The following is a 22,186-nucleotide window of genomic DNA, read 5'->3' on the forward strand; positions in this document are numbered from 1 at the left end:
CAAAAAAGTCTCATCCTGAGTGTGAGAGCGTGCCAGGGAACGGGTGAACGCCTGTTGCAAACCGGCAATTTTTTACTGCTTCCATTGTTCCCCTTCCTCCGTGTGACCACGGGGTTTCATTAAGAGCGCCTTCAGAAAAATGAATTGGGGGCACATTTACATGCAGGAGGTAGATGACGAAGGAGTTTGGTTCAAAAGCTCCTTTTTTGATGACAAAGAGCTCCTGTGTGGAGTTTCCAATAATTAGGGTTTCCGTTTTATCAAAATTATATGTGAAAGCAGCTTTAGTGATAAGAAACTAGTGAAGGAAGTGACCATATTTGGACTGTGGAGGAGTGACAGGTGGATCGGCACCCCGAGCAGAAGCCTGACTGGATCTGGATCCATCTGGATTCTGCAGTGAAGCTGCTAACAAAGATAGCTTTATAATTCAAGGTCAACTTTACATCTAAGTGTTAAAGTCATCTTAGTAGCTAACTAGCATTGGTAGCATGGCAGCGGCCTGTCAATTAGCACGTAAGCCCCGCCCCCTAAAGCATCCCCTGCTTTCTGGTCTGGTGGACTCTAAATGGACCATAATGTACTAAATGAACATCATGCTGGATTGAAGAAGACTTGAAACTAGAGATTGAGACCATAAACTCATGTTTACAATGTTTACTGAGATAATACATCAAGAGAGAAGTAGGACCATTTTCTCATAGACTTCTATACAACCAGAGAGGAGTCGCCCCCTGGTGGCCAGCAGAGAGAACGACAGAATGACAGTTTAAGACACTTCGGCTTTGGCTTCACTTCTCAGAACCGGAGGTTTCCACCTATATTATTAACATTTAATAATATATCATTCTCAAATAATTTTCTTCATATTTTTTAATATCAAAATCTAATGTTTTATCCTTCCTTTAAAACAAACTAGAACACGTGTTTACATCAGCTATTACCAACCGATTATGACCAATAACATCATGGTCTCCATCCATCTATCAGAGAAGTTGATAAGCTAATCTTTTCAACCATCAAATAAAATTCCTCCCAACGTCAGACACGTCACCAAGCTAGATTCTCTGGAAATGCTGACTTTCAGGCTGAAGTAACGACGATACTTCAACTGAGCAAATGTTAAAACCAACCCACATGACAGCGGGAAGCACTGCGGGATCCCCCCTTAGAGATTTACACTATGTGCCTTCATCAAAGGCAAAGGTCAACGGAAAAGTGATGCATTGTTATGACACAAGTGGCTTGTGACATGCAATGACGTCATTTTCGCTGTGTCCTCTTTGCCTCTAGCTACGAGTCATGTGGGATGTATGGAATTAATGTCACACTACTTTTATAAGAATGTTACATAGCAATAACAATAAACCTGTAAAATCTAAAAGTGGGAGAGACGTGCTAAAATGTGAGAAAATGTAAAAACATACGATGTAATTGAACATTTTAATCCTTGGACGTTCTAATCCAGAATACTGAGAGGATGAAGAAGGGCAGAGGATGAACGGCCGGTGGCAGCGAGGAGAGAGAGAGGTCACACGCCATGATGAATTACAGTAGCCGGGCTCTTTCCTTGTACATTAATGAGTCCTCTTAGGGGAGCGGGGGCCGCCGCCACACAAAAGGACAAATCAACGGGACATTGATTCTCTCCAGCTCTTTGCGGTGATTCTGCAGCCGTCTCATAATCGAGTACAGCTCGCCTAATCTTTCAATGACAAAAAAGCTCATTTGAATAATTTCTGGTTGCACTCTACTTTGATCAGCACACTTATGGAAAACCACTGGCACATATTGCAGTCATTAGCAGACGGTTTGAAAAATCTGACTTGATTATTAATATTCATGCCCAGAGTTTCTTAGAAAACATATGAATTACTTCATTTAACTCTAATGAATCACTTTGTTGGTCATTTCCGACGGATGGCATACTGGCGGCTTCCAACGACTCACAGTCCAAGCTCCAAAACATGTAGAGCACAATAAAATATTAGATGGCACATCTTTCTATACATATATGCTTCAATTCCCATAGCTATACAGAGTAAATATATGATTTTTTTTGAGAACATCACACATTTTGTGTGTAAAACCAGACGTCAACCTCCGGTTCTGAAAAGTGAAGCCAATACCGATGTGCCTAAAAGCTGCATTCTCTCTGCTGGCCACCAGGGGGTGACTCCTCTCTGGTTGTATAGAAGTCTATGAGAAAATGGTCCTACTCCTCTCTTGATGTATTATCTCAGTAAACATTGTAAACATGAGTTTATGGTCTCAATCTCTAGTTTCAAGTCTTCTTCAATCCAGCATGATGTTCATTTAGTACATTATGGTCCATTTAGAGTCCACCAGACCAGAAAGCAGGGGATGCTTTAGGGGGCGGGGCTTACCTGCTGATTGACAGGTCACTACCACGCTACCAATGCTAGTTAGCTACTAAGATGACTTTAACACTTAGCTGTGAAGTTGACCTTGAAACATGAAGCTAACTTTGTTAGCAGCTTCACACCAGAATCCACATGGATCCAGATCCAGTTAAATATAGTTTGAGGTTAAAACACCTTTTTTCTCTCAACTCAAAACCACCTTGAATGTGTCTCCTTGGATTTAAAATTTCAAAGACACACACTCTTCTGCCCGTCCAACTACAACACAGATATTCAGACAGAAACTCTTCCAGAAATGTGTTGACGTCGCCTTTTCTCAGCAATCTATTCAGGTCGAGGTGAAACAGTCGAAGGCAAAGGGTAATGCATGATGATGTAAGGTGTACTGAATGCATATAAACATGCATAGCAACATATTTAAAGCTACAGTTGAAATAAGCAGTTGCCAGTCTTTTCTCACTCCCAAATATTAAATTAAAAAATCAACCTAAAATCCACAGTACTTTAAGTTTGGCCGGTAGTTAACGTGCATCCCTGAAGGTGGCGTATTTCTGGCTCTGTTCTTCAATGACCAACCAATCAGGATATTTTCACAACTTTTAGACGGTTGCATAACTAAAAACTACAATCTTGAACACAATCCAACTCTCCATGCATCCATCGATTGAAACATCTATTTGTCTGCTGGCCCATTAGCTCTTTTCTCCTCTCTTACACCGATGCCCGTTGTGCTGTGGGTGTATGGCGTGGGCCTGAACACACAAGCACACACACACAGACACACACACACAGACACACACACACACACACACACACACACACACACACACTCGGCATGCTGCTTGTTTTCAGTGGAGGAAGAGAATCCTTTCGTGGTCACACCTCCCGTTACATGTGGCTCAGCGTGAGCATGTGGCAGATGGCTTCATCCATTCTTATCTCGTGTTTCACTATGGTTTATTTATAAATGTGGATGGATTAGATATGTGATCATTTCTGAGTTCAGGCATTATAAAAACCTTCTGAAACCAGAAGTGAGAAGGTGGAGCTCAGTGGAACCGAATGCTGAATAAGACAAAGGAAATCAAAATGTAACAATCAACTCTCATGCCGGGTTTTAATGTCACACTGTTTTTTTTCTTCGTTATAGCACAAGAAAAAATAAAATACTTATCTTATTTGCACTACTTACTGTTTTATCTCAGGTTATGCATATTATATACACACACTACACTGCTTTTTGTGCAATCCATTTCTGTGCAATTTAATATACATAAGGTGCAATTTCTATCTCCATAGAGCTCACATTATTATTCGTATTCTATTATCTAATCTTATTCCTACTTATCTTACTCTCTTTGACTCTTGCTGTGACGTGAGTTTCCCCGTTGCACCATCAATTAATTTGATCTCATCTCATTAAGTGAAAACACATTGAAAAGGTCAAAGTTGTGAGAAATCATGGACAACGTAGCAAGTGGGACCTAATTAATTTAGTGAATGAACATCGTGCAACACAGCGAAGTGTTAAAGTCATCTTAGTCGCTAATTACATTGGTAGCGTGGTAGAGACCTGTCAATCAGCAGGTAAGCCCCGCCCCCTAAAGCATCCCCTGCTTCCTGGTCTGGTGGACTCTAAATGGACCATAATGTACTAAATGAACATCATGCTGGATTGAAGAAGACTTGAAACTAGAGATTGAGACCATAAACTCATGTTTACAATGTTTACTGAGATAATACATCAAGAGAGAAGTAGGACCATTTTCTCATAGACTCCTCTAGATGGATGTCCGGCTGGGAAGTGACCACTGACAACGCTCCAACACACCAGGCCTGTCTGCTGTAGATGTGAGCAGTTAGAGAGCATATCAACCTACTGGGAGATCCATACAGGAGCGGCACGCCCGGCCCGGGGCCATCTGCTGCCCTGCCTCTAATCTCGGGAGCTTGTCACTGCTGATTAGTCAGCCACTCTATCCATCCCTCTACAATTATATACAGTATTCCTGGTTTGTTATGGTGATAGTGGTTGAAAGCATTGTGTGGTGTGCTCTCTAAGCAAATCTACAAATCCTTTCTCCCTATCTCTGTCTCTCTCCCTCTCCTTATTTCTATATTTTGAGCTTTTATGCTGCAGTTGGGGCTTAAATGATGAAGTGTGTTCTTTCTTTTACCACAAATGAATCACCTTTTTCCCATTTCTGGTACCATGTGCACACAAAAGACTTGAAATGCAGACAGATTTCAGCAGCATTTTGAAGGCTAAACCACCCACTGTACGACAGCCTGAATGCAAATGAGGTCACTAGCATCAATCAAAAGGTATAATTGAAGGATTTACTACCAACTTGACTTTTTAATAATCCGTTTGAAACCTTTCTCTCTGGAAACTGGAAGTCATAAGTGCTTTATTTTAGTGTGAAGGTTAGCTCTTCGGAGAGCACTGTGTAACGGATACGGTTATGGATGGATTCATCAGTGGAAATAACAACTGTTGGAAATAGTACGAAATCCTGTCAATGTAGCTTGTTTTTCCTGTCTGTGTTAACAGACGGCGTGTTAAAGATGGCGTGTTAGACGGCTTCTACATGGTCCTCTATATAGTCTTCTACATGGTCCTCTACATTGTCCTCTATATAGTCTTCTACATGGTCCTCTACATGGTCCTCTATATAGTCTTCTACATGGTCCTCTACATGGTCCTCTATATAGTCTTCTACATGGTCCTCTACATGGTCCTCTTTATAGTCTTCTACATGGTCCTCTATATAGTCCTCTACATGGTCCTCTATATAGTCTTCTACATGGTCCTCTATATAGTCTTCTACATGGTCCTCTATATAGTCTTCTACATGGTCCTCTATATAGTCTTCTACATGGTCCTCTACATGGTCCTCTATATAGTCCTCTACATGGTCCTCTATATAGTCATCTATATAGTCCTCTACATGGTCCTCTATATAGTCCTCTACATGGTCCTCTATATAGTCCTCTACATGGTCCTCTACATAGTCCTCTACATGGTCCTCTATATAGTCCTCTCCATGCTCCATAGTATTTGACACAGTCATCTACATAGTTCTCTACCTAGACTAGGTGGAGGACTACGAGAGTCCAGGATAGTGAGTCGGGAGTGAGTGAGTGATTTTCGGTCTTGTTAATCTTCTCCTGTCGACTAGAACCAAAGCACAACGCGTACACATCACAGGTCACAGGGTCACCGCTATTCCACAGACCAACACCATCAAATCAGGGATTGGCAAATACTGTCACAAAGAATTACCTAAAGCCACCGTCCTGTCACTGTTGCTTAGGGGCACTCTGAGGAATTACTGCTCCATTTTTACTCAATGAACCAACGACACGGTCCAGAGACGAGCAGAAAATCATTCAGAAAACCTGCAGCGGCGCAACGTGACCGTCCATAACAGAGAAGCAATGTGATTATATATGATTTGATGCAGCCGCGGCTCAATATTCTAATGCAATGTTCTCATGATATTCATCAAGACTGAATAGCTCTGATATACGGATTCCTTAAGCACAGAGATTACAGCGGCCTGTGTTTACAGTTCATCACAATGATGAATTAATCCTCTGGCCACACAGCAATAAGTACCTTTCATAACGTCCACTTCTACAACAAGAAGCTCTTATGGTGGAGAGACTGTGAAATACGCCGTGTCTACACAACAACAGCACAAAAAAGAAAGATTGATGGCCAGAGAGGGATGAAGGATTAACGACAGGGCTGCCGGATGGACGGGGGAATATTTACTCGGGAGCCTCCTCCATCTCGGCGGCGGCGGCGTTATTAGAGCAGCGTCGGAGGCAGAGCTGCATCTTAAATGTCACTGCTTTCTTCCGTGACGCTGCGATTCATTTCAGGCCGCTGAAGCCGCCTCGTTACCCCAGTGGGAGTAAAAGAAATAGGGTTGTGAACACCACTCCCTGACCACCGAAGCACTCGCCTCTCTCACTGCGGGCACGGGAGTTTGTTTGAGTTTCCACTTGTGGGCGAGACTCGAGTTCTCGTTTGTTAAGACGCTCCGCGGGAACGTGACCGCTGCGTAACAGACTGACGGGAGCCCTCGGTTTATTTTTGGTACAAGTGGAAAATGAGGAGCTATGAGGCAGGATGAGGATTCTACAGGAGGGGGCAGCTCGCCTCAGAGAGCCCTTGAGCAAGGCAGCTAACCTTTTAGCCAACTGAAGTAGATTAGCAGACACTGCTGTAAAAATAAATCCACTAACTGGAAATATACTAAACATGAACTCACATCGTACTTTCATAATAACACACTGCAAAAATAATTGTACTATAGTACACTTTATAGCACACTAAATATATTATAGAAACATATAGGTCAAGCAAAAGTTACATGTAATTACTTAAATGTCATTATGTTCAATTTGTTAAAACAAGAACAAGAATATATTAATGGTATATTGCCTTTGTATTAGCAAGACACTCAATACATTTTATACTCTTAACACAAACAAAGTAAGCATTAACTTCTTTAATCAAGAATGTATAATACATACAGACATGGCCACGTCTTTAAGTGTACTAACTTGTTCCAAAATAGCAAAGATTCTAATCATTGACACACTTGACGTGTACGGATGTTGATTCTGTGAGCTAGCACACTCAAATGTAATATACGTAGTATAGATATCCTTCAGCAGAGGTGGGTTTCACAAACACGTGTCGCTGTAAAAATGACTAAATGTGAACTGTGACGCTCCTAAAACTGGGTAAATATGTACCGAGTAGGTCAGACGTTTCTATCATAGACTGATCTTTTTACAGCAGCACGTGTCTCTTTGATACACCAGGTCAAGGCTGATAATCGGGGGGGAAAAACATCCCCATGTAACATAAATCTATCACTGATCTGCTTACTCACATCACCAGCAGCCACAAAGCATGCTGGGAGTGCAGCTGAACCACATAGTGCCCCGTCTATAATATGTTATGAGCCATTTGAATATGGTGGGAGAAGGCAGTGGGAAATCCTCTTATGTCACTCTAAATAAAGTTTTTTGGATGAAGTGTAATCTCTAATCCCGCCACACCCCCCCCATATCAGTAATAGCCAGGTTTTAGTGTAAGCTGTGCCATTTAGATTAAACAAACTCTGGCATCTCCTTGGCATCGTTCTCCCCTGGATGGATTGGCTATTAAAGCAGAAATGCTGCGGTCTGGAGTGTTGAGTTGTGGTGGTAATATCTCCAGAGCCACAAAACAGATCAATCTGGGTCAAATGTGACGTAGTGTGCTTTTTAAAAATCAAATACGACGTCATGGTACTAGCTCTATCTCTGCTCGGCGGCGCTGAGCCGCACTCGGGTTTCTTTTTTTCCGCTAGCACGAAAAGTAACTTTGAAAATAGCTTCCTTCCTCTTTTAAATAGAAAGATGCTGAGGCCACAGTGCTTCGCTGCTGCTTCCAGAGAAAGTCTCCACAGGAAGCCGAACCCCCACTTCTCCGATGGTTGTCGGCCAACACACACAACACAACACACACACACACACACACACACAACACACACACAATTTGCCTCCAATTCCTCTCAAACTCAAAAACATGGGTGTGCTAAATTAGAAATAAAACCCAATGGCATACTGTGTAATGACAAAACGGAAATTGTCTTAATTTATATGCATGGCCTAAATTTGTTGCCGGTTGCTAAGGAATTTAAACAGCGACTGGCCAATTAGCTGGCCCGAGTCTCGTTTGCCCTCAGGTGCTATGCTAATTAGGGTCACGGAGGCTAACGTTGTAATGCACTCGCTAAAACGAGGCTGGAATCTCCGAGGGATGTTCTGCTTTGGGACGATGCCAGTCACATTCCCGCTGATATCAAAGCTTTGCGGAGCGTGTTTGTTTCTGGCTCAGTTCAAGATGGTCGGACATGATAAGCATGCAGTTATTAACGCGGGGCGGCTGTTTAAGGAAAAAGGATTTCCAGGGCGTTCAAAGGGAGCAGATATGAATTTAAACCGGGGAAAAAGCTGCTGGTCAGGTCAGACGAGGAATCAATCAAGTCAAAAAGGTGAGTGAGAACATTTAGCCGAAGAAAACTAAAATCAAACGAGATGATGAGGTGAAACTAACAGATCTCTCACCTGGTGCTTGACAGGAAATAAACTCTATGATGAGATCAATGCTATACTTTTGTTTCCATGCGTCTCAAGGTTCTACTTTTAAACATTTCAGTCACTACAATCAGTTCTGGCCGAAGGCGTTTTGACCGTATTAATGATGATAGTTTGCTGTATTGAACTTGTGAACCTGTCACACTGATTCTCCCTCAATTTCGCCCCGAGACGGCGTCTTCGGCGGGTCGGCCATTATAGCGGGTGATTGTGGGGCCGCTAGCCACGAGCGTTCCTCGGCGAGGGTGACATCCTTCACCGCCGCTCTGAAAGGAGGAATGCATTCGGCTAACAATGGCCTGTCAGGCGGCGGCAGCGTTCAGAGTGCTGAAAGCTGCAGCACTAAAACGACACCGTCTCCGAGGAGTGACGGGACATTAGGTCACACATTCACGTACACACACACACACACACACACACACACACACACACATACATACACATTCTCACAACGGTGTAATTCAATGATCTTATATCATCTCATTAGCTCATCTGATAAAACAACAGTTAACAACAGTTTGTTTAACTTACAAAAAATACGCTGACAGTCTATCAACAATGAATACTACTGGAGTGAAAAACACAAACCAGGTTAAATTGTACACCTAATTACGACGCCGTATCAGGGCTACCTTAAAAAAAACTGGATGTTTGCCGTTGCTATGACAATAAGTGAAAGCTACCGCTAGCATCTTAGCCCAACCGCCCCGATCAATAAAACACCCATAAGATGACAATTTGGTCAAATATAAATAAAACCAACAATAAGCATCAACATCATCACCCTAAGGACCTTAACGAGGCGTTGTCACACGTTGTGGATTCATTAGAAACGTAAATGTCGATTGTTTGCATCGTAATAAACTCACAAATGTGGCACTCCTGTCCTGTTTCACTGGAAATACGTCAGCATATGGAAGATAGAGACTCTTTAAAGGCTGTTTCCGTGATTCCTGATCTGGTTTGTCAACCATCCAGGAAGCAATTCAAGTTAATGCGTTGAGTAGAGCGGGGAACAGGTGGCCAATCAGAAATCTGTTCGACACGCTAGTCGCTGCTTTGCTTTCATCTGTCCAAACTCTCTCAAAAGGTTGGAAATCATGGAGTAATCCCTAAATTTGAGCAGGCATTAAGACACTGCATGCAAAAAACGAAAACACACCCACGTCTGTTAGTAAGTCAGGAATGTTAGAGCAATTAGTGGGACAGGCTGTGCATGACTCAGGTGACTTAACGAGCCTAGGGCCCAGAGCCACGTGCTGAGAAGTGTGACCTGCTCCCGATGAGGCGAGACGGTAGGTGAAATGGGATTGGCTCGATCAGGGGACGGTGGCGGCTCCTGCGTCATCTGAATGATAGATAATCTGGATCACAGGAAAGATTACGGGGCCTGGCCTCAGGGAAGGAGTTGATAAAACGCCGATCAGACCGTCAAAACAGATGATTTGGCACCTGTTGATGCAACGCCTCAACCTTTCAAAGACAAAAAAAGACACCGTGGATAGATACTCACTGCAAACTTATTCTTGGACGTGTTTTAAGACTGAAAAATGAAGCTGCATCGTTATGAAACCGCACATGGGACACTTCCAGTCAGGCACCGAGATGTTCCGTTGCTTGAACACACCATCGCCTACGACTGCCACCTGTAATTGCTTTGTCCTCAGGCACACATGTGAGGACTTGACAGCTCAAACCTGGCAACCTTGTCGCTCCAACAACAGGGTCTAATGAAGCTCGCATGCAGTACCAGAATGGAAGCAATGCGCCTGCTGTGTATGTGTGTGTGTGTGTGTGTGTGTGCTACTCTCTCTATTAGACATGAACATGCAGGACGTATGCGTTGGATTCATTGTCATCCTGGTGCAGAAACGTATGCCTCCTCACCAGCGGCAACAGATTAGGCTGCTGTGGAATTTCAGCATATTTTACTGTTGCCTTGAATGGGAAAAGCTGCCGATCTTGAAACAGAAACAGCAAAATATGGTATGAGTGCCAGACGAGAGCTGCAGGGGAAGAAGTGCACCGGGGCTCTGCAGAGTTGAGAGGAAGCGACAAGAAGAAAAACAGCGTCAGAGACAGAGACAAACTCCCTGCAATCTCTCAAAGACGCTGGAAAAACAGTGTGTCAAGCCATTAACACCATCATCATCTCCAGCAGCAGCAGCAGCAGCACCGTCCTCATGGCGGCTATAACGGTTATCCTCACCGCCACCTTCAGAAAAGATCACTCGTGGTGTCTGGCGGCGCCTGTTGTCTCTATCCGCCTCATTTGAATAGAATTCTAATCGCAAAAGAAAGCGTTTATGAAAGTAGAGAAAATAAAAAAGAAAGAGCGTCGAACTGTCTCACCTTCCAAAACGGATACATCATATTTTCACAGAAGGCAATAAAAGCAACGCAGGCGCCAATTCCCCTCAGTTTTGGAAGACAGGGGCCGTATTTCAGCTAGACTCATCAATATGCAAAACATCAGAGCATTGCTTGCCACATGAATATTCCCTCCACTGCACACTCTGCAAATGTGCACAAACATCACATTTTGTGCTAAAAAAAAAAAAAAACAAGCTTCGATTGGAAATTAAAGTATGCAAATCTTGTGCAAACATGCAGTAATCACACTTTGATGAAATGAACTGGGATTCGAAGCCCTAAATTGCCCTATGTGATTTTAATACTCAGGCAATTGTCAAATCAAAGAGGCACAAAAAAGAAAGAAAGAAACAAAGAAAGAAAGAAGGAAGACTCCAGGGCTGAAATCTATGTGCTACCTTTTATTTTGGAAGAAGTGAACAAACTCCAAGCACTGGATTACATTTCAAAGCAGAGAGCCTCGAGCTCTCCAGTTGAGGAACATGCATAGTGTGGGAGAAAGGTGGTGTAGCGTGGGAGAGAGGCGTAATCACTATGACCTACAGTAGGGTAGATGTAGGTTAAGTTAGTCCCTCTCTCCGCCTGTAGTGCTCACTCTGCCTTTCTCTTTCTCAAGTCTGTTCCCTGGGCTGTCTTTCCTGGGTTGTTAAATCCCTGCTCCTTTAATCTCCTTACTCAGCTACATCCTCTTTAAAGATGCAGAACCACAGGAGAGACGTGGGATACGTCAACAGGGAGCTGGTGCTGGGCGAGGCGAGGCGGGGCGGGGCGGGGAGGAGCGGGGCTGTTTGAGTTCGGGGGTTACGGCGAGAAGATATAAAAATACAACCTTAAAATATCGTTTGTGGTGAAACGTGTCTGTGCAAGAAAAGAGCAGGACTTATCCTCCTTTAGCTTTTCGGTCTAATTGAGGATTAAGTGAACTCGTTTAATTGATGTGTTGCAGGACTTCCGTGTGTGTGTGTTTGTGTGTGTTTGTCCATGAGAAATCATCATGGTAATAATCACTGCAACATTTATTATACTCAACAACTCTGAATTAGTGTTCAGCGTCCGTGCCTGACAGTCGGCTTCCCTTCACATCAGAGGTAATAACATAAATCAACGGATCCCACTCATTCCTGCTGTGATGGACAGTTTAACACACTATTCAGCGCACAACACAAGCATCAAAAGATAAGATCCGCCCTTCAATCCACACACTACGCACTACATGTATGGATTTCACCCGTCGCCTCCCACGCTCACTCACCGGCATCGTCATCTCAACGCCACCCTTCCCTCGCCAACAAGCACTATTGCGCGGCGGCAGTTCCTATCAGCCATGCAGTAACACACAGCGGCAACGTTTTCATAATGGGAGCATCACCTGCGACTCAGGGAGATGAAAGTAATACATTAAATAAATGGCTCAGTGTTGTCCTGCGTGCTGCACGCTGCTCAGACTCTGGATTTTCTGGGTCATCTTTCAAGTGCATGCATCTTTGAAGTTCAGCAGCGTCGACTCGTACACCTCAAATAACAAGTTTTCAGGCAACCGAAGTGTGTCATCTGGAAGCATTGTAAACCCGTGCAAGTTAATTAACCACGAGAACACGTCTGTTTTCTGTACCGGATCCAAGAACGGGGGTTTTTTTTTTTTGTGTGCTAGAAAGGCGGCGCTGCAAAGTTATCACACATCTCCACAGATAACGAACTAAAAACACACATGATCAGATCTTCTGTGTGTGGGCGGTCACACACACACATCTATGCAATCAGCCGCCTCCCCACCTTTGTAAACGTGCCATATGCAAAACAAGGATATATATCTCTCAGTACCTGTTTCCCAGAAGTAGACAGACTTCCCATCATCTGTCTGTGCGCGAGCCTCCCAGAAACCACAGGACAGCAGCAATGTCACCAAAAGGTACCAGCTCCCCCCTGTCCTTACCCGGCGGGTCCCTGCTGCACCCCTCCACCCTAGCCCCATGGTCCGCCACAGAAGAAAAGTAAATCCACTCAGCTCAGAAGGTCAGCGAAGGCAGGGTTGGAAAAAAAAGAAAAAGAAAAAAACGCTAGTCCGAAAGGCAAAGAAGAAGTGAAGTGTGCTTCAGTGTGAGAGAGTGAGTGTACGGGAGTGTAAGAGAGAGAGAGAGAGAGAAAGAGAGAGAGAGAGGGGGGGGGAGAGAGATAATGAGGTGTGTGTTATCAGTCCTGCAGGAGTTCAGGTCCAGTTCTCGGTCCCGTGAAGGACAGACAGAGTGGGATTGTCCGGGTCCCAACTTGGCCGACGGTCCCAGAGGACGGCCGTCAGTGACTGAGCTGCTGATGGATGCTCCGGTCTTCCTCCTCCATCGTCTCCGCTCCCACTGTTGTCGCTGCTGCCTCTGTCCTCTGGCTGTGGAGCAGTGACAGTGGGCGAGAGTCTGCAGTGTTGTTCGCCTCCCTCCCTCCCTCTCTCTCTCTCTCACTCTCACTCTCTCTCTTCCTCTCTCTCTCCGTCTCCTATTCGCTCATTTGCTCCTCTCCCTTTGCCACCCTGATATCACTCTCTTTTTTTTTTAAATAAATATATATTTAGATTTTTAGTTTCTCTCCTGTCCTCATCTTCTCTTGTCTCTGATTTTCCCTTAATTATGACATCCTCTGCGTCTCCAACATGCTCCTTCTTACTTTCTCTCTGCTGTTTTCCTTTCTCCCGCCTAGGGATACTCCCCCTCCTCCTCCTCCTCCCCCTCCTCCTCCTCCTCCCCCTCTACTTGCGGTGCTAGGAAGGCGACTGGAGACCAGCAGTGCTCACACTGGTCTCAGAAGCTCCCATAAGCACTGCTTCCAGGATCAGAGACAAGCAGGGCTTAATGCAGAGCGAGAGAAAGTGGGTGGGGGAGGGGGAGGGTGAGGGTGAGGGGGGGGGGAGTCGATTGGGGAAGCAAGGAGGAGCAAAACACAGAGAGAGAGGGAGAGAGGATGAGGGAGAGGGGGTGTTGGGTGTTTGTGCTGGTGAGAAAGTGACTGTGAGTGAATGAGGACGTACAGTAACAGCTTAATACTTTCATATAAAAATACATAAATAATGCGCCATTCTCCATTACCAGAAATAATAAAAAACTGCAATAAATAGATGGAAAAATCAACGTGTAGGTGTCTTTACATTATGTGTATCATCCTCATCCCCGCACCAAGCCTTTACATACATTTATACTGTTTTAAAACCCTGAACAGAGAAAGAGCGCCACCACTAGGAACTTCATCAACATACAAAAGACATCTCGGAAAACTGATGTGCTATTTTTTTTTTAATAGAGCAAATGTGCTACATAAGTAGCAGCGTAGCGGCAAATATATAATTGGATCCAACAGGTTAGGGTGTTGGTGGAAGTCAGGATTGATGACTTGGAGGATAATGATGACAGTATTTATCTGCTGCACTCAACCAAAGACATCTGTTTCTACCAAAATGCTAATCTTTTCCTAAAACAGCTGGGCACTGTTTGTTTTTAGCAAGCGTAACTCAAACAGGAGCAAATTGTTGGGGACTATTTTCTGCTGTGGATGAATACACATTCGGTGCTCTGGTGGGTATTTGCAGGTGGGATGTACTCGTATGTTAATTAATTAATGCAATAGTGTGGCTGATGGATGTGTTTTATAGTTTCTTTGGGAAACCTGAGTTCACCACCGGTTGTGTTTTTGTTGTCAGGGGCCATGTTTTGGATTATCTATGTAATATTTAGATCACATTTTGATTACATTTTTAAACGTTTGAGCCGGTGTTCGTGGGCAGAGAGAGACAGCTGGGGAAAACATTGTGTTGAGCAACTCTGTGAATTAGGAGTTTATTTTTAACCAAACCAGAGTGGGTGACTGTTTAAACATTGGTGCAACAAACCAAGATGAGTTAACATGGAAACTGCTCTCGTCCTATTTTGGTAAAAGTGAGAAAGTATGGTTGTATTTGTCTGTTTTAATATGGAGAATGGGTGTGAGAGAAAGTTTATTTTTCCTTTTATTAATTAGACAAGGAAAAAAGGCTGAGAGCTTGTGGAACGTAGCGAGCTCACCAGCTGATCTCCATAAATCAGTGATCTTTTTGTAAATTTAACAACCCGTCTCCCCAGAAGGAGCTCGGACTTCTAACCCGGCGAGGATGTGGCTCGGCAGCAGGACGTTTCAGCTCAACTCGCTGAACCGGCTGTCAGAACGCCTCTGTTGCTGCTATCTTTACCGACCTAATGAGGCTTCTACCTGGAAGCTGTGCAGTTATCTGACAATAATGTACACCCCACGGCCAATCAGAATTAGGCATTCTGTGTGAAGTGGTACAGCAATTATAAAAGGGGGGATGAAAGGCAAATAGATGTTAGAAGAGGCCATAACTGAGGACATCATGGCCGGCAGAGCGATGAAACATCCGTCCCTGTTCTAACTCGACTGGAGGATGTTTCTCATCGGGGACACAGAATAAAATGGAAAACTTTTGGTGAAAGAATCAAAAGTTAAATCCTGTGGACTGTATAAAGTACAGGGACTTTTCCTTGAAAAGCTCCTTCATCTTTCTGTCAGTCGACAACCTGACAGCGTAATAATAGTGTTACGGTGTCAGCCAATGACGTAGCGTCTGGACGAATATGAACTATGAGCATCCCGCCGGATTCAGTCCGACAGACGGACGGACGGAGAGGAGTAGATAAGACGAGATGTGGGCGGTTGGGCAGGATGGAAAGTCAACAGCAGCCTCCTATCTGTCTCTGGACGAGATGGGCCTTCTCCAGAGATCAGCTTTGACAGTTATCTAATTACCAACATCTTTCAATCAAAATATCTCATTTGTAAAATGGTGAAAGGGAGCAGCCGGGATTTGTAAGTCAGATACAGTCTGACAGCACACACGGCCTGATCGGTATCAAATCACAATCAACGCTGAGCATCAACCAGATCACAAGAATGGATGTTGACTGTCAGCATTCATCTGGACGGCGACTTAAAGTGAAGCCTGCCTTCAAAAATAAATTAGGAAGCCTCCCCCATTCATCAACACTGTCATTCTTATCTGTGTTTTTAAATGATTGACATATATATTTAAAAAAATGCACTGTGTGTGTCCTCCATTCATATCGATATGCCATCAGGAGTTACTTCCCCCTATCACGTCAGTGTGTGTTCGTCTCCTGGTGGATCATTTCCTGAGAGTTTAAGTCATAAGAGAGCCGAACATGTTAATGAGAAGACAAATCAATTAATGGGATCTACAGGTCTTACACTTGAAGGTCCTCTCTACTCAAATATACACAAGTTAAAGCAGCACTGCAGTTTGTTCACGTATGCGACCCGAAACCAGTCAAGTGCAAACAAAACCTGTCATTGGTGTGAAACAACGTCTTCCACGAGTGATGTCACAACCTTAAAACAAATTAAATGATTTGAAGTACCGACTGTGGTGCATGTTACACCTTCCCCCAGACCGGACATCACTGGTGGAGGTGACTACTGCTGCCCCGGTAAGATCCCTAATCCTGACCGATGAGGGCAGAAAGTGTGTGACTATAGTACATTTCCACACTCTAGTACAGCGGGCATTAAAGTTCGTTATTAGAGGAAAGTGTAGTGAACGGACAGTTTGACAGGAAAGAACGTTACGCTGGAGGATAGGTTAATTGATGACTCTAAATGTCCCGTAGGTGTGAATGTGAGGGTGAGTGGTTGTCTGTCTCTACACGTCGGCCCTGTGATAGACTGGCGACCTGTCCAGGATGAACCCTGCCTTCGCCCAATGACAGCTGGGATCGGCTCCAGCCCCCCCAACAACCCTGAATACAGGATAAACGGTAGAAAATGGATGGATGGATGGATGGATGGAACATTACGCTGCAGGAATGTCTCGTTTCTTTGTCCATAAACTTTTTCACTTATAATGTAAATCTAGGGGGGGATTTTCGTACAGCGTACCGTTATGTTAAACTGAATGAAGCACAAAACAAGGATTTCAGTTCCACGATGCAGACATGAAGACATGAGGTAAACAACAAATGGTGTACTTAAAATAATTCATAATATTTTATATAAATGTATCACTAATTCAGTTGGAAAGTATTTCTGTCTGTATGTTCCTTTTTCTTGAGTGAGACTCTCATCCAAACGTATTTCTATAAAGCCTGCTAATTATTTAGAAAACTCTCCAGACGATGAATAGATGGCGATGCGCCTGGTTTTGGTCACATGACCTCTGGGGTCTCTGTGGTTGCACCTGTAACTGAATACGTGAACAGGTGTATTTCTGTAACGCACTCCCACGCACGCCAAGACGTCTGCACATATTTATGACCATCTGTAGGCTTGTTAACGTCGACGTGCGTTTCCTCATCACGCACGCTGCAGGTTGACACATCAGCTGCTCTAATTGGAACACACCCCGGGCGTACGGTAACCTTTAATGACGGCTCCAACATTTCATGCTGTACATGTATTTCCCATTTATAAGTAATCTGTCTGTTCCATCTGTATCGTCTGACATCCTGTGCTTTCAGCTTCATTTTGGTTATTTTGTTGCATTTAATATTAATTGATTAGATTTTAGTCACGGCCTGTGAAGTCCCTCGAGACATACTTGAAATGAAGGAAACAATTACCTTCAACCCATGCATGTAAATAATTCAGACTCTTCGCTGTATTGCACCATAAATCCAGGTCAAATGATGTTAATGCTTCATTCTTTGGGTTCGTTTGATGCAACGAAGCACTTTCCCCCTCCCGAGTTTTATTAAAGCTCCATTGCACCTTATCGAGTGTTGTAAGTTACTGTTATTTAATTGACCATTAGCCTGTAGTTTGTTCTGCTTATGTTTCATCATTCTTAAGTGTTGCCCCTTGATGCTTTGTTCCTTTGATTGGTTGCTAATCAGGGATTTGGAGGTTTTCCTGACTAATAATTAAAGCAAGAAGAGAATAATCTGAAAGGCTGACACACTGAGGACACATTATATCTCTGCCTCTTAGTGAGTGAATGTAAAAACGTTTTACTCAAACGCAAGTCTTATAATGTATAATTAAGCACTCAACTGTAGATTTTATTTAAGAAGTGGACGTCGTCACGGTGACGTCACCCGTTGGTCTAAGACAACGAGTTCAACGAGAGTTCAGCATTTCATCCGTCCCTACCTTGGATTTTTTTGCAACCAGTGAAGGAAGTGACCATATTTGGACTGTGGAGGAGCGACGGGTGGATCTGACAAACACAAGCGGCAGAGCAGCACCCCGAGCAGAAACCTTATTGGATCTGGATCTATCTGACCATAATCAAAACCCCTAGTTGGGATATTATGTCAGCAATGTAAATATTTGATGGCAGCTATCATGGATTATTCTTTCAGGTCACTTTCTAAATATTAAGAAAGCTGTAGAATCTGCTCGAGCAGTTTGATAAACGCTCTGCTCGCTCGATGTGGAGAAAACCGAAGATGAACGAGATAATGACAGAGAAAACACAATCACTCGACGAGAGAGGAGGATTATTAAAGCTGATTAATGCAATGAATCAAGAAAAAACATTATTGCACTCCTTGTTGTGAATTATAAATCAGCACCAAAGGAGTCCCTGCAGCATGTTATTTGGTAATCAGAGCAAAACAACACCATGATCAGGTTTCATGAGCAGCATGAAGACGCCCGCCATCCTCTAGTCTTGCTTTTTTGTAACGGCCTCTTTTACTGAAGGACGGCGAGGCGGTCGTCGGTTAAGCAAATCAAGTGAAATGTGTCATCCAGTGGCAAAAACAAAGAAAAGCAGAAAATCCTCTAAATTGAGAAGCTGAATCCAGGAAGTGTTTGATATTTTTTACCATGAAAGGGACAGGAACAAAGAGATGGCAATTAACAAATAAAAGCCCACATTTGTTGAAAATTAAAATCTACATTTGTGATTACTCCGTTTCTAAAATTAAAAATCAGCCGTTTGATGAATCCGACACCGTCACACTTTGAAAATGATTGACGGCAGGAAGGAAATTGTATTAGAGTTCTTTTTAAAATGACAGCAGATGAAAGGGAACGCCCTTGGTGGTAAAAAATGGTGAGGCTTTTAAAAATGGAGCCTTTGTTGCCTTAGATATTAAACATCAAAAAGGTCATGAGTTGATATTAGAGATAGTAATATCACATTGTGACATTTTATTTTCTATAATAAGAGAGCTTTTTGGACTTTCAAGGTTAGTGCTTGTAACTCCTGTACTCTGCAATAGTGCCGATGATTGACAGAAGATTATTATTGTGAATTTGGGTGTGAATTAACACACACATGCAGGATATAGTTATTGAGCCAACAAAGAACATATTCAGGTTATGCAAATACGTCTTCCTGCTGCTGAGAACAGTTCACAGGGCAAACAGCCACCAGCTGAGCAGAAATCAAAGTGCACAGACAGAAAATGGCATCTCCAAAATAATAGTAATTACTGCTCATCTTCATGTTTTTGCACACTGAAATGTGCCCAAAATGCTGTGCTAAGTGAGTAGTCAAAAGACTTACAGTCAGCCATATAATCGTTCTTTTTCTAAATCGTTATTTTTGAGTCAGGAAGACGAATCACAATAGAAGGAGAAAGAGGAGGAGCAGCTGATCACAATGAAAGAGTACCCCACGATGCAATTTGTCAGAAAATAGTACATTTTTTTTGTTTTCCCCCCCAGAGGCCAGGCTTGTTCAAATCCATCACTTCATCGGACCGCAGGTCCAAAACCCGACGGGACTAAAGAGTCTACAGCCACGCTAGCGCCGCTCTAAGCTAAATGCTCATGTCAACATAAAAACATGCCAAATGACATCACCGTTCAGAAGACTTTACCATGTTCAAGGCCTTATTGAGGACCACAAATGAAGGGAAAACTAATTCCACTAACAGATCCACAGAAATATAATCACCAACCATTTTCATCATCTGTTCATCATCAAAAGTCATTTTTCATAAAGAAATGTCAGAAAATGCTGTTTTCAGTCCCTCAAATATGGAGATCTTCTTTTCTCTGTTATATCACAAATGTCAACACATAGAACAGACATTTCAAGCACTTTTTTTTCAAACCTTGAAAAAACTACACTAAAATCCAAGGTATTTTCAAGGATTTCCAGCACCCATACAACCCTGAAATTAGCATACGTGACTGCACACCGTCTCTTAATCTGACCGCACAATGGCGAGCTTTATTTGCACGCCAAAACTGCATGAGTCAAAGTCAGACACAACCGTCCTGCTGGGGACTGAAGGAGCAACTTTAATAAACTATTTTCATTTGAAAAACGAGTCACAAAACGCCGAACAAAAAGAAAGGGCTATGAAAACGAAACCATTATGCTTTGAAATAGAAAATACCAAAATCCACTGAATAATCCCCGCGTGAATATTCTTCTCATTATTGTCATTCTTGATTCCAGTGGAGGGTTGAGTTCCCGTGGGACAGCGTGACTCACACAGCCGAGGACAGAGACGGTGACATCAACGCTCCGAGTCAGACAGACAGCAGCCCTGGATTCCCTTCAAACCGGCTCTCTGGAGGATGACTCATGTGGCGGCGAGGCAACGCTGCAACGGCACTTCTCCAGTCAAAACACGGCCTCACACCCGCGTCTCGTGGATTTGTTGACCGAGGCTCCGGCGTACGAATGCACCTCTTAGTGACACAATGAGATCAGCGAGCTGCAGCCCCGGTGCAACGAGGAGCAGAGCTCGGGGGATGTGCACGCAGACTATTTCTTAACCTGGTTTTGTTTGAACAGATTCAGTTTGCACCGCGATAAGACACCGGAGCGAAGCGATACAAACACAATAATGAAATAGAATGAGAAAAACAGCGAGCTGCATTGTCCTCCCTCCGTGAGACCATGTGATTAACAGCTGAATGAACTCGTCTCTGATGGCAACTTTAAACTAATCATGAATTTTACGGCAGACGCAATAAAAACGGTCTTCGCTTTGTTGAGAGAAGATTTAATAATTGGCTTGTGAATCGGCTGGTTTGGTAGAAGACGGGTTCATATATATTTAGTACTCTTTATTATGGGAGCTTGATCCTGTTTGTATACTGTAGGTGTGCAGATTTACATCCCTGAGAGAAATGACGGTTACCTCCGTGTTTGCATGCACACATTTAACAATGAGCCAGAGCAGAGAGAATGACTGTTAGTGGTAACAACATAAATCAGATAGCGGGATCCATAGCGGGAGGATTTGGAGTGTGGAGATTTCGTGTGTTCCAGAGGAGACAGGGATGTAGAGTTGTTTAATTGTGCTCCGTGACTGTCATATTGGTAAAACCCCCAAAAAGGTGCACCATGATTGTGGAGTGACAACGAAAAGGTCGCCCCAGGGCATCTTCACCTCGGAGATACAGGCTGGGATACGGGGGGACATATATATATACCGCAGAGTCCTGCTGAGACCCTAAACAGCACATGTTCAGCATTGTAAATGAGTTACTGTTGAGCTTCTGCTGGTTCGGTGCCCTTTGTTGTGTTCTGTAGAATCTATAACCACCTAGCTGACCTTTAAAGTAAACTTGAACCGTTTCCATTACAACGTGCTCGCCGTGAGGAGGCCGAGATGGTATTATGTTCTAGAAAGCACAACGTTTGCAGAGAAACCAGCCGGCGTGCCAACACTATTTGAAGCACGGTTTATGAAGATCAGATCAGAAACGTGCCTGCTACCAATATTATGACACTTCCCACCCGAAGCTTATTCAACGGGAATGAAAACATCTCGTCTTGGAAGAGGATTGTGAGGTACTGAGAGGGAGGTATAATCTCTCTCTTTGGTTTGAAGACAAAGGTTTGTGCTTTTGCTCCAGATCTCCGGCTGGAACCACGCAGGCTTACAAACGGCAACAACGGAGCACGGCTGTGCAGCGATTAATTTCAGAAACCATACAACGGTGATTTCAGGGATTGTTGGGGGAAAGCGTCGCACTGAAACATCACTTGAGAGTGATTCGGCTGCCTGGAGCTCTGTCTCCAGCGTGATCCTGACCCGATACAGCAGGAGGATGGAGAGATGGCTTGTTTTAGAGATGGATCAACGTCCACATAAAATGGTGAACACAGAATTTCCAGCTAAACATCTAAAGCATTATGGACGTTTAGCGATGGCACAATATGGAAATTTCACAATTATCACCATTATCTTAGATGAAATAATTGATTCATGATATAATCCCGATCTATATATCCTTAAAAAGGCACTTCAACATACTGGAATCACTTTACATTTTGATAAGAAACAAGTTTTTACTGCGTC

The 22,186-nt window shown here is 43.5% G+C and overlaps 1 protein-coding gene across 1 annotated transcript in view; it reads right to left on the minus strand.

Moving 5' to 3' along the window:
• Positions 1-13,288, minus strand: part of thsd7ab (thrombospondin, type I, domain containing 7Ab) — a 126,735-nt gene extending 113,447 nt beyond the window's left edge. The window contains exon 1 of the mRNA XM_084027302.1: positions 12,744-13,288. Coding sequence (XP_083883428.1) covers positions 12,744-12,894 — 151 coding nt within the window. The 5' untranslated portion in view covers positions 12,895-13,288. The remainder of the gene's footprint in view (positions 1-12,743) is intronic.
• Positions 13,289-22,186: the final 8,898 nt, after the last annotated feature.

The sequence above is a fragment of the Eutrigla gurnardus genome (genome assembly GCF_963514095.1).
Source record: "Eutrigla gurnardus genome assembly, chromosome: 14".
Taxonomy (NCBI): Eukaryota; Metazoa; Chordata; class Actinopteri; order Perciformes; family Triglidae; genus Eutrigla; species Eutrigla gurnardus.